The sequence below is a fragment of the Haplochromis burtoni genome, unplaced genomic scaffold (assembly GCF_018398535.1).
Source record: "Haplochromis burtoni strain Fernald_Lab_line unplaced genomic scaffold, NCSU_Asbu1 Contig_149, whole genome shotgun sequence".
Taxonomy (NCBI): Eukaryota; Metazoa; Chordata; class Actinopteri; order Cichliformes; family Cichlidae; genus Haplochromis; species Haplochromis burtoni.
The window spans coordinates 771,628-785,703 of NW_024582510.1; the positions used below are offsets into that span (position 1 = coordinate 771,628).

At 41.1% G+C, this 14,076-nt stretch overlaps 1 protein-coding gene across 11 annotated transcripts in view; it reads left to right on the top strand.

The window, feature by feature from the left end:
- Positions 1 to 14,076, top strand: part of map7d1b (MAP7 domain containing 1b) — a 49,949-nt gene continuing 35,873 nt past the window's right edge. For 10 of the 11 annotated variants that reach the window (XM_005938740.3, XM_005938741.3, XM_005938743.3 and 7 more), the window contains exon 1: positions 1 to 356. In XM_005938740.3, the coding sequence (XP_005938802.1) occupies positions 290 to 356 (67 nt within the window). In that variant the 5' untranslated portion in view covers positions 1 to 289. The remainder of the gene's footprint in view (positions 357 to 14,076) is intronic. The other variant, XM_014338892.2, reaches the window with a different exon arrangement.

Consider the following 14,076-nt stretch of genomic DNA (forward strand, 5'->3'; position numbering starts at 1 on the left):
TACCTACAGCTTTTTATTCTCACACTGTAGATTTTCCAGCAGAGACCCACAGGCTCTCCGGACGGAACCGAGTCTCTGCTTTTAAAACACACCCGGTAACATTTTATCACTTCAGAGACTCGGCGCTGTTTTTCCAGCCGGATCCGCTTTTATTTCCATAGATTTTTTGGCCACTTTTCCCTTCTGCTCGGCTTGGATTTTACAAAGGGCGTGTTTGGGAGTTTCATCTCCTGTACTTGTGCGACTCTGAGGAATGACAGCAACTGGAAAGGGTCTGCGATCCGCCTGAATGGAAACAATGGATTATAAGGACCTCGGACATAATTTCGAGGAGAAGCTGACACTAACAGACAAGAGTGAGTATTTTACAGTCAGCATAAGGAAAATGGGGTTAGAATAACGGGTGGCAGTAGGGTCGAATCTGATTATTCATTACATTAATGTTATGTAAATAAAAAAAATGTTATTATGATTATAATTATAATCCCTGTATATGAAGCGTGGTTTCCCGTCTAAAGACATGGTTGGATAAAATGTAAACTCAACAGCTGAAGCAGTGCAGCCTATCAGATGTCTCCCTCTGACATCTTAAAAGAGGAGATGTGTTTGTCCGGCCACGCCAACAGGCGGGTCCTGACCAGCAAAGATCCGGGAAATGCTGCACTGAGCTGTGGTCTTCATTACCAAACAAGTCAGTGGCGGTGTACTGGGTGAAAAATGCCCCACGCAGATATATAACAAAAATGTATAGTGTACAGTCTCACAGGAGAGAGACGGTGCAGGTGAATGCATGCAGCTCAAACAGAAAATAAATAAATAATCGAACGGGAACTCAGTGTCATGCTCAAGAGCACCCCGGATACTGGATGCTGCAGAATTTCTCACACATCTGAGCTTTTTACTGGTATATGTTTATAACAAGCAGTTGGAATTAATGACCCCAGCTGTGTCCTTTACTGTACATTCATATTGATGCCAGTTATCAATGAACATAATCGATTAGGTTGCTTTTTTTTGCTTAAAAATCCAGAAAAAAGGTATTTTAATTAGGCTTATCTCGCCATGACTCTTTTGTGCTGTATTAAATGTGTTCTACACATTTTTTCAGTAGACTGAGAAGAGAGATTCAAGTTATTATTATTTTCTTTTACTAATTTTTAGTGCAGTTTTGATTTATATATGCAACAACCCCACACACTATAAAGACATGAATAATTCATCCAGCCTATGTGCTTTTAAGATATAAAAGCACTTAGGATGAGCATCATGCTGCACACCACTATCATACATATTTGCCATTGACCAGTGCTCACTGGCAGTAGGTGACTTTCTGTTCATTGGCAGCCCACCCCCATTTTCCACTCAACGTGGAGAGCTCTAGATGGATGGAGGGAAGGAACGTCTTCCGCAGCAGCTCTTTATCACTGCAAAAGGCATGGTGCTCGCTCCCTGGATGTGTGGGTGTCTGTTTGAAGAGGAATATGAGCGACTTATTGAGCAGACATGAAAGTGGTTGTTGATTTGTTATAGTTACACTCCTGAAATCCTGGGGCCACTGTGTGTGTGCGTGTGTGTGTGTTTGCCATGGTTGACAACTTTTAAGTAGCTGTTTGGTGCCTTTTCTTTTGGACATCATACGTGCGTTGTTTTGAACTATTGTTCTGGAGCAAATTCACCCATCAGTATGTTATCTAAGATGGAAAACAAAGAGTGTTTTGGTTTCAGGCCCTTTGCAGAGACCGCCGCACGCAGCAGGGTTGACCGGCATGTGACGTTTATCAGGAATGTTAGACACCGAAAAAGGCAGGGGCGTTAGATAAACAGAAACATTCTTTCTCTCTGACTTCTATCTGAGAGATGGGAGTCTCATTCTTGCGCAAAGAAAGAGCCAAAAGAAAGGCCTGCCGGGGATTGTTTGTTTATGGCGGCCTGGTGCGCCTGCAGGGCTGGGAGAGGGGATTGTAATCCCTTATCAAAGTGGTTTATTCAGGTCTGAGGTTGGCAGACCTTTGGTTTAGCCCCTAATGCATGTTGACCATCCAAATCCCTAAAACACACCACCCTGCACAGCCCTCCTTACCCCTCCTGACCTCATCTGCTCGTCATTCCCCATCTACAGTAAAACCAGTCAGCCAGGGACATTACGCCATATATCAGAGCCTTGTTTCTGTGCCTGCTGGTGTTTCAGAGAAAATGCTAGTTTGGGGAAAATGAATCACAGCTACCAGACTCATTCGCTTACCCAGGGAGTGCTGGAATCAAGCTAAGCCTCTCCAAGACATGACATGTTCAAAGACTCTCTGTTTGTGGCTCACAATAGGAGTGGCACCAGTTTCCTGCAACGAGTCAATTCACTTTTTGTGCAATGTCTTTCTAAAGGACACTGTACATGCTACAACTCCTTCCTACCTAGTTTTAAACCTCTTCTTTCCTGATATCTGCAGTGCCATCACGTTGACTTTTTCACCCCCTGTTTAACAGTAGTGAGCGTCTCTGTTTGGAGTTAAATGCTCCTCTGTGGAAGTAATCATGAGACGTGGACTCCCTGTGGCACTGTGAGCTTTCCCAGTCATGCTGACGTTATGTTCTTGGAACGCTTTCAAGATCGCAGGCAGCCTGGAAATGTAGATTTCAGCCTAGAAACCTTTCACTGTCGGCTATAGATTTGCCTCTATCCTCCATAATTTAGCAAAGAAATAACCCTTGTGTTCAATTTCCAGGTTGTAAATAAAGTGTAATTGAATGAAATTTAAATTTAGTTTTATTTATTAAGTAACCATTCTTGTCTGAAAGAGGTTTAAATTGTGAAGTAAAGACACTTTACTACACAATCAGAAAATGAGCAGGACCTAGGAACTATGGAGGAAGAACTCCCCTTTAACAGGAGAGACCTCTTAAATGAGAGACCTCCAGTCGAGACAGGCTCAGGTAGGGGCAGCCATCTGTCTTTACTGATAGAAAAAAAACCTTAGAGAGATCACAAACAACAATCAGAACAAAACACAAACTGCAAGAGAGAGAAGACAAGCGTTAATGATATGCAGTGGTGAAAAAGACTTTTATTAGTCCAAAAATAATAAAAAAATTGTGTTTGTTTTCTCTGAGCAACAAGTCAAAAAACACATTTACTATAACTACAAAATCAATAAGCTACAGAAAATCAAGGTTTTTGCAATAACCCTTTAATCTAATCAAGACCATAAACAGCTGCTGCTGTGTGGAGTGGTAAACCTTTGTCACACAGCTAACATAAGCTACAAACATTAGCCTGTTTGGCTTCCTAGCTTGCTATGATTGCTACAGTGGAACTAGATCCTACAGTATCTGAATTTAGTTTTATATAATTACCAGTGCTGTCAGTGTTAATATCGTTAAAATGACGTTAAGGCCATAACCGCATTAGCGCGGCAAATCTCAGTTAGCGCGGATCGCCCTGTGCGTGGGTCTGCACAGCGCTAACACGTTAACGAGCTAACCATGCTAACACGTTATTGATTAATAATATTTTGGGGGTAAATCTGTTATCACTGTAAAGAGTATATGCTCCATAACAATGAGGGTTTACAGGAGTAGCAGTGCAACTCAATTTTTTTATTTGGTCTGTGTCTATTCATTACAGTTCATCTTGTTTAATATCTACATTAATACAGAGCTCAGTTATTTCACCGGGAGTAGAAAAACAACCCCAGAGGACAAAGCTCCTCTCATCTCCGGCATCCAGACGGGGCTCAAGTTCTCACAGCTCTGCCAACTGTGTCTCATTTATGTCCCGGGGGCTTGAACGCTTGTAACTGCAGGTGGGAGGGATGCGTGTGGAGGGCAACGGCTAGGATGACTCTGGGAAACTGGATTGGGAGTGTTGTTGTGGCTTGATCGTCTCCTTGAAGAAGAACGGAAGGAAGGAAGGATGGAAGGAGGAGACTAACAGGAGCGCTAACTTCTGCTGTCCACGTCAGCATCCTATTGACCAGATGCTATAAATCACAGCCGTCACTCGGGAAAGCAGAGGAAATGCTCCTTTCTGCTGCTGACTATGAAGAAGGAGAGGGAAGCAGGTTCCTGAGAGCTTATGCACAGATTAGTCATGTTTCCATCCATATCCGGCATTCAAAAAAGCCGAATCCATGAATGGGTCATTGGTATTAATAATCCGTTTTGCAGCATAATCCTTTTAGAGAACGTGTGAGGCAGGGTTAGTCATAAAGGAGGCTGTCATATCACATTTAGATTAGAGTCAACGAGGTAGCAACACCTACACTTCTGTACACATCTGAGACTATTTTAGAGATAATGTGGGAGGAAAAGAAAACATATGCTTAATTTATATGTTCTAACTTAATGTATGAGCAGTCAGATTTCTACCAGTAGTTGTTACAACTAAGAGAAATAACTGCCTAAGGCACAGCTTCGCTAGAGCAATATATAGTTAATGGCTGTGGTCAAAGTTGTATATATCTATGAGTAAACAACTGCTTTCAAAAGTTTAACAGCCAACCTACCACCCATGTAGATAAATAAAACGTAAGAACCATCCCTTAGCTATGTTGCCATAGGCTCAGGCTAATGGGGGACTTCCCAAGTCTCTCTTTCCTGTCTCCCCGTGCTCTCTTTTCTCTTTGCCCTTATCCCAAAACTAGCAGCCCCGCCCTGATCCTGGAGGGGCTTGCTGTCTGATTCGAGATTCAGTTTTTTAAATATCATAGCAACAGTTGCTTAGATGAACTTCATATTGTAAGTAAAGACCTTACAATACTACAGAGAAAACCCAGCACTAAAATCAGATATTATGAGTAAGCACTTGGCAACAGTGGGAAGGAAAATCTCCCTTTTACATGAAGAAACCTCTGGCAGAACTAGGCCCAGGGAGGGGCGTCCATCTGCCCAGATACACTATGGAAGAGAGTCAGAGATTATTAATAACTAATGATAAAATGCAGAGTGGTTTATAAAAACATAGTGAGTGAAAAAGGTGAGTGAAGAAGAAATACTCCTGCATCATGGTAAGCCCCAAGCAGCCTAGGCCTATTACAGTGTAACTAAGGGTGGATTCAGGGTCGCCTGACACAACCTTAACTATATGCTTTATCAAAAAAAATTAAGCCTAATCTTAAAAGTGTATGCTGCTTTCCAGATACCTCGGAACACAGATTTCAGAATGCCACTCCCCAGTTCAGAGAAAGCTATCAAAATCAGACTTTGTTTTGGTTTTTAGCAAAGTCAGAGCCATTCAGGTATCGCAGTACAGCAAAATTATTATTTTTTGCACTTAAAAAGCACATTAATAGATATATACCTGATCAGTGCTATGCATATGGCTTGATTTTTGAGTAAAAAATACACAACAGTGGCAGTACTGATTAAAAGTTTACAGTTTTACTACTGTGTGCGTTCAGTGCCGCCATCATGGTTTGCTAACTCAGGGTATGTTCGTCTGCTCCAACTTTAGAGTGGGAAATCCAAGTTGAGGGGGCGTTTCACAAATAACTTCCAACTGGGAACTCATGACTTCCAACTTATTCAGGGATGCACCATCAGCATAGAAAACACAACTGCTTCTGTGAATGGGTTTCCATCCATCCATCCATCCATCCATCCATCCATCCATCCATCCATCCATCTTCTTACACTTATCTGGGTCTGGGTTATGGTGGCAGCAGTCTAAGGCCAGACCTCCCTCTCCCAAAGTCAGCAGAGAGGTGTGATCTCTCAGCATTCCTGCGTCTCCTCCAGGGTGTTGTCCAGTAGGACATGCCTGAAGCGCCTCAACTAGGAGGTGCCATTAGCAATCCTAGCAGACGTCTCAACCATCTCAATTGGCTCCTTGAGACTTTTTTGTCTTGTCAAATAACAAAACAACACAGTGATCTGCTACCCAAGTCCAATGGATTAACCCTATGAGCCCTAAGTTATCACAGTTGGAAATCCTAACACCAACTCCATATTTTGGAAAAGAGCATTCAGAATGATTATTGTTTTGTTCTTGGATTTCAAAGCTACTAAAAAACAGTTAATTAAAATAAAAAATACACATGCTGATTGCTTAGAGGCAGAGCTAGTGCTGGAGTTGGCACAAATCATGACTTAGACCTCAGGCATATTGTTTTCCAACTTAGCAACATAGGACAAGGCCACAAAGTGGGCTCGTGTGGCTGGATATATGTCTGAAAAGACTTATATTTATTTTTCTGTAGATTATTGATTGTTTGTTAAAAAATTCATGAATTTTTCTTTACTCTGCAACTCAGAAAACAATCAAAAGAGCTAAGCCAGATAATTTCACTGAACTTTTCTCAGTTTTATCAAAACTATAACTTTTTAGAAACCTCTTTTTGATGAATAACAATTTCACACATTTTTTGCTTTTTTATTTGATTTTAAATGTTGTCCAAAGATACATGGAAAAGAAATAACACAGGTAAAAAAAACATTCAAAATTATCATTAAAACATGGAAATGACTTTCCAAAGAGTAGTAACTCCTTTTATATTTCTTGTTAATTTTCAAAATAAAACACTAAAGCAGTATTGAGCTTTGATATCTTACCCTAGTTTTAGTTGAAATTAGCCTTTCCTCTCAGCGCTGCTCTGCACTTCAATGTAGCCTAAATACTCTGAAGACTCCCTTTGATGTATGAGAAGGAGCCTACAGTATTGATTGTGTCCTCGGGGCCTTTTCAGTGAACTCAGAGGTGCCCAAGGCAGAAAAAAACTGCCTTGGGCACCGGGACTGTCTATTAACATTTAATAAATCTGTATTAATGGAGCCAGATTCATCTCTGATGCCAAAGAGTAGTTTTTTTTAGGGGGGGTTATTTATATTTCGCTTCATGTGCTGCAAAGGAAACCTAATCTGCTCAATCCCTTCCTTCAAATAACAGATGTCTTGTTTTTATTTTAGATAAAAAATCTCATTCAGCTGTATCCTGTATTTTACCCATGCTGCTTTGCAACATATCCTGGATGCATTTGTGGATGTGCGATTTGGACCTCGGGGAAATCACTAGCAGATGCAGCTCCTCTCTCCTGCTTTGAAGTGTATGTGTGTGAGGAGATAACAGCCCTGTTGTAGCTCCGCTTCATGCTCACTTTAGCAAACACGCACACACGCACATATAAACACACACGTGTCCATCACCGTGTAACATCCCTGTGACAGGACCCACAGGCTCTAATATCAGAGTGCAGATGATGTGATGGCGCATGCTGTAAGACTGCAGATGATGATAATAAAAACACATGTATGTGGGCAGCCATCTTTGCTTTGCGATGATCACCATACAAACTCTTTCTTTTTGATTTTGTGAGAAGCCACGATCATGAGGTTTGTCAGATGCTTCCCTCTGTTTCTCGGGTTTTTCTGCTCTCCGCATGGTTATTTTGGAACTGCAGCGTTAAACCAGTCAAACTGCAGCTTTTTCCTGCTGCACCAGTCGATTGATTATCTCCGCAGCCTCCTACAGTTTCGTAACACCGCACCGCTTCTTCCGTTACCCACTGCGAGCCCTGGCACTCCAGCTAGGAGCTCATTGTGTTTTTCTGTTCACTGAAAAGATCCTTGAAAAGCCCTTCAGTTAAGTGGAAAAGGAAGACCTGCAGAAGGCTGCAGAAAACGAATAGTGGACGGGTTTTCTTCTAACTTTCAACTTTGAGTTTCAGCATTTTGTTTGATGTGCCTGATGCTCAGAGCTGCAGTAAATCACGTAGAGGCTTTGTGGCCTCTGTGAGGCATCTTTTGTCCTCAGGCTTGTTGATTTTTCTCAGAAATCACTAAACAGCTGATGCTTTTGAAGCAAAACAGTAAAGCGTTGATGCTGCAGCACCTCCTTCCTGATGATTTCATTCACTCATGTTCATGTCATTTATAAGATGAAGAATTCATTCAGTTAAGTATTGTTGGCTCATATATTACAGCAGTTGTTTTAGAAGGGATGCAAAAAGTGCATTACAAATTAAAAGATCCATGAATTATTTTTACAACCACATATGCATCCTGCTGTTTTAACTGGTTTCCATTTTTACTGATTTACAACCGTATATGTGTCAGTTTTTCATCGTTAGCTCGTCTAGCATCTTGTAGTGCAGGATTTTAAATACTCATTCATTCATTTATTATGGATTTAAAAAAATGCTGAAATATACCAATTATCTTATCCCTGCAGCTCAAACCCCAAGCGTATGCAGTCTGGTTGTCTTTGAAGACTAAGAAATCTAGCTAATATTTACACTTTGCACACCAGAATCACTCACACATGAGGTACTCTTGCTTCAAAACTGCTGGAATTGTATTCAAACAGCTGCTTATTTAATTAAAGGGTCAATTTTAACCAATTTTAATACTTAAGGAGAAATGAAGCTCTTGTACAAATGGGTGTCCTCTGTTGACCTGCTTTTACCGGGCCAAACTCGCACCAAAAGCGGACCTCAGCTGAGATTAAACTTGGTCTGTCATCACATTCGCTGTGCTGCCAGGCCAACATGAGTCAGCCAGTCAAAGTTATGCCCTACTTTATGAGTCCAAAACAAGAGCGTGGTGGTGGGGCAGCTGGGGTCTATATATGCTTGTGTTGGGTTGATGTTTCCAACAGAGGTTTCCACAACAAAATGATTTTCTCAGCTTTGACTTTAAACTACAAACTGCAAGAAAGTTCCCAGTGAGTAGCTGAAACTCTTAGAAGAGTGCAGAGTAGGAGTGTAGTGACAGGAAAAGCTAAATAAAGAAAACTCTATGTGATATACAGACATGATATCAGCGGCCGTGTGACTCGTCGTTGATCCTGATTTGTTTCCTTCTTACTTCTGCCTTGTTTCACTTGTCTCTGTCAGAAACGACTGATTGTCTGGGATTATCTTCACTTTGATTTGGGTGTATCCCAGATTCCTTTGTAACCTGTTTACACTTGCACAAATGGAAGCAGTGTCCGCTTCCATGTAAATAAAACAACACAGTCAACACAAACAGTTCTGTAAAACCGCAAACAATACGACAACAACACGAAAACAACATTAGCAGCTCATAAGTGGTTAACATGTTCATCTTTAGTTGCTTGCTTAGTTTTTGCATTAGCAGCGCTGTTTGTGCTTAGAGTTTGGTTTCCTCCAACTCTGGAGGTTAAAAAAAAGCTCTGTTCAGCTGCTAAATGCTCCACTGTGTTCACATCAAAGAACCATTTTATTAACCATTATTTTATTAAAACTAGTTTTAATAAAATAAATCTTTAAAGATGACCTGTTATGCTTCAGTATTTTTTTTCTGGACTGCACCAGAGTCACTTTGCACAAGCCTTGAGCCAGCCCCTCAGTTCATCATTTGACTAAAAGCCTCCTGCTTTAAACCAGTTTTCTTCTCATTGGCTGCATCTCACAAACAGAAGGTTTAAATAGCATGTGGGTGGGGCTACTCTGTTCCCAGCTAGGGTACAAGCCTGAGATGACCATATTAGGATATCCGCTCTCTTTTATATCATAAAGAGCGAGAGGCTGAAGGCTGAGGTTTTGGCTCACAGGGATTACTTGTACACACACCAACCTCGTCATTTGAAACTTTATCAGTGATTAATACTGAGCATCCATCAGTTTAACAGTATATATGTATGTATATATACATATATATACATATATATATATGTATATATACATATATATATGACAGGAAATATGGAAACCTGTACTGTACTTTTTTTGCCTCTTGTCTTATTCCTGTCAAGACTTTTTGAACCTGGACGTAACAGTACGACCGCCCCATGCTGCTCCTGCAGTCATTATTATTGCCTAATCTATATTTTTTACTGTCATTATTATTAGATTTTTGCCTTTTCATTAGCCCAAAAGCAGCCGTCACACTGCTGTTTGACCTTTCATGTCTTGAGTTTCTACATCATCACATGAAAAGTAAAAGAAGCATAGTTCAGCCACTTCAGTACACCATTGCCAAGTCTCAGTGTGACTAAGACAGAGTCTCTTTATTCATTTTCCTTCTGATTCTCTCCCCTGCCGTGTGGCTTAAAACGCTAAAGAAAAACATCTTGTGGTTGTTTACATCATGAGCATTGCTCATCTTTGCGATGTCGTGGAAGTGATGTAATGATGAGGTCATTGCTGAGGAAGTGAAACTCCCTGACTAGAGCCTCAGGCATATCCTCTGACCGTCTCAAAGAAGAAGAAAACAGCTTCTCTCAGCATTAAAGGATTCAAATGTTCCTCTCCCACTTTATCCTTTTTCACTGTCTAACCTTTGACCTTCTTTTTACTTTGAACCTTGTGATGGTGAATAAAAATGCAGGGGAAAACTGAGTAATGGATGATTCATGTATGATTTATTCTTGGCTCTGTTTGAGGCTTTGTGACTGGGTAACGGACTTGTTGTGGTTAAAAGCATCTGGAGTTCGCGCTGGTTTGCAGAGGACTGACATCCTGTTGCCTGCTCTCTTTAGCTCTCACACCAAAACATGTAGTGGCTCTGTGGTTCTTAGTTTATACTTTTATTAGACACTTTTGTTTTGTTTTTTTCAGGTCAGGGAAAAAATCGCTACGTGATAGGATTGTGTGGTGATATCGTGTCGATACAGAGACACCAAATGCTGATATTTTGTTCAATAAATTAAAATACTCTAGTAGTACTACGATCCTTAGGGGTTATCTCATGCACCACCATCCAGAGATAATGTTAGCTGAACACTGGACACACAGAAATGTGAACAGATGTGTGATTTTTGGCATTTTGGCACAGATAACTGCTGTATTATCAGAAACAGATTGCATGTAATTGCTAACTGGACCCCATTCAGCTGCTGACTGACTCCGTCCCCGTCAACATTTGGCAGGTTTTAGTAACAAATGCATTTTGCAGTAAAGAAATAACTGAGATACATTTCTTCTATCTGTAAAAAAACGATATTGACAATTTGGCAGTTTAACTTTGGGGACATAATTTGGCGATCTTATAAATGACATGAAAATCAGAATATACATTACGGCAATACTCTTGCAAAAATCTTAAAAATTGCAATAATATCATGATGTGGGGTATCTGGTGATATTGAATATATTCTGCATAACTAGTATGAAAACAGGTTTAACTTTTTGTAAATATGTTTGTGAAAAAGCAAAATAATGGATTTCAGTTTGGGTGAATTACTGTTTTAATAGGTTAAAGAAGGTTAAACCATTCAAAGAATAGCGTCACCTTTACCACACCCCAAAACACAAGAGCTCCTTGTGTTTGTAATTGCAGTCTGTAATTGAAGCCTTGCTTTAAGTTAGAGGTTTCTCCTCTTTGATCAGGGGAGGGGGGGGAAGTGGCGTTTATCCACGTGTGACAGTGATTCATAGCGCTGCATTTTGTTGTCGCTTGTTGCTGCAACTTTGAACTGATTACAAGCACAGCTGTCGGTCCTCTGACCTCTCACGGCGTCGACGGGATAACCTGACGGGTTCAAAGGTTTGTGCAGTATTTGTTTGTGAGGCCTCAAGTTTTCCTGTGCTGTCAGAGCCAGTGGTACTGCTTTTTTTGTGCCACGAATTTTTGATTTTAGGTCCAGTGACCTTTCACCTCACTTGGTCGTGTTGTCGGTTGTCATGAGATGAATCTAGGGAAGTGAATTTTTAGTTTAGTGCAGTCGTTGAGAAGAAGCTCTCCTAACGCTCAGAGTGGTGATATGTTTGGAATGTGTTTCCTCTGCTTTCCCTGGGGGCACAGACCCTTGTTTTTCAAGAGTATTTCCGTTTTTTCCTTCCACAAAGGAAGAAGAGGTGGAGGCATCCGTCAAGGACTCGTGTTCTCTGTTTTTGGGTGAAATATTGCAAATTCCTAGAGTCAGCCAGTCTTGTCATGGAGGTAAACGCAGTGCGATATCATCATTGTTTCTTTGAATACACAGGGAATATTTAATCGAATCCCTCGTGGGTTTTGTGGATAATTTTATCCAGGTCCCTGCGAGCCCTCGGCACACGCAGGCCATGGAGACACATGCAGAAGACGCACATCTGCTGTTTGGATACATGCAACGCAAATGTGAATGCCAGAGATTCCTGAGATCGGGCTGACCCAGATCTGACATGTCCCACTCATCACTAAGACACAAACACACACGCATATGTGTGTGTTCACATACTGGCTCTTTAGTTCACGTAACTAACAACAGAGTTGACCTGCTTCACACAACGCAGGGCTTTAACTTTTAAAAGAAATTTCAAATGCTTTATGTACAGTAAATAATTCTGCTATTATATAATAAAGGTTTTGCCAGAATATACACATGCATCAATGAATAATGAAAATAGAACCTTAATTATTACAGAAAACTCTATCTTTATACCACATCATGTGCTCTAGAATGAATTTTGGCTGTGCAAACTATTTTAATGTCTACCACATGTGTGGGTTTAGGTCATTAACTAACCTTATCGTTGGTCTTTGGCTGACTTGAGGCATCTGTATTTGCGCTGCAGTCGTGTTAAGCACAAAATTGGAAGCATTTGCTGTGTGAATGGTATTTACAAGTGAGAAACTGGTTATTACCAGGACTTTATTACCAACGCTTCAGAATGTGCAGCTGAACAGCAGCACCTAAAGCAAACAGGTTCACCCAACATCAATGCATCTGTCTGCAGTGCTTTGTTTTTGCTTGCCCAGTTTGCCAGCAGCCTCAGGTAAATAAGTAGGTGCTGCTCAGATTTTCAGCCAAATGCATCGTTTTGTTTCCCTGCTGGAGGCAGGCAGTCCTGCAGTGTGAGCTAATGGCTTTCACCCGAAGGCTTTTTTTCCACCTTTTGGACATTTTTCCTTTAGCTTAAGGTGGACAGCTAGGGCTCTCCAGTGTGGGGATATTGAACACAGAATATGTTACACATCTTAAGCCCCTTTGGTTAATCTCAATTACCCAGTAAGTCTTAAAATGCACACAGAGACCATCTTTCTTGATTTGGCCATTTTATTGTTTGTCTTTGTTATGAAAAAAAAGGTAAAATCTCCAAAGTTTATTAAAGCAAGTGTCCATGCTATGTTGGTGATGGCAGACTGAATGCTAACAGACTTTAAAAATCTCTTTATTTACCTGTTTAATGCCGCTTTTAATTTCTTGTACTGTAATTCGTCTTTGTGTACAGGCCACCTGGGACCCAATTTAAAGGACATTTCTAAAATAAAATAAACATGGTTACCAAAGTTCCCAGTACTCTGTAGCCAGTTGGCTCTGGGGGTCATTGGCGTATTTCATTGGGGTTTCCTTATTCTCCCCCCTGTACACACTTCTCTGCTGGCATAAGCAGGTGTCTATGGGGGACATTGCCAGAGATGCTGGCCGCCGCAGTATTACTGGTAAATTTCAGCTGAAATTAAATTTGGCTCCCTGTTCGTCAGGTTACCAGCACTCATTTCCGTCTTCCTTGTTTTATTCTGTTTATTCCGTTTGGGTTTTACCAGCCAGCATGTCCCACACACAAACAGTTTCCTGTTGTGTCTCTGCAGTAAATCTGACGTGCCAGTCTGTGGTCACTGTGAGAGAAGCCAGCCCCTTTTATGGGCGACACTCTCAATATGGTGCTTATTGCTATTTATAAACCCAGAGTCTGTCACAGTGGCACAGAAACCTGAGATGGCGGTGGAGGAACGACGAGCCGAGGGGGTAGCGGCGGGTGAACATCATGTTGAATTTGTGTTTCTGTGTTAAATGGAGCTGGTCACATGATCGATGATCACGTGGTTTCTACCAGCCAGCATGGGCTGCACGGCAGCTTGTTTCTTCAGGTGAGAGAGGCGGAAAGAGCACGGCTCGTGTGCCAGGAGAGCAAGATATCAATCCACAGCAATTTGATGCTATCCATGGACACCACCCAGCTCTCTGCTCTCTAAAAAATTAATTCTAAAGTGACATGAAAAGTGGGTAAATCTAACCTCAGTATGATGAACTGAAACCAACGATCCCCGCTGAGTGACAAGGATGTAAAGGTTTATATAACCACATGAAAACCCCAATGAACCTATCTGTGTAAAGCCCGGACGTTTTATTTCTGAATTTCACCTGCAATCACTATTAAATGTAGCAAATGTTTAAAAACCTTAAAAATCCTACAAATTAGA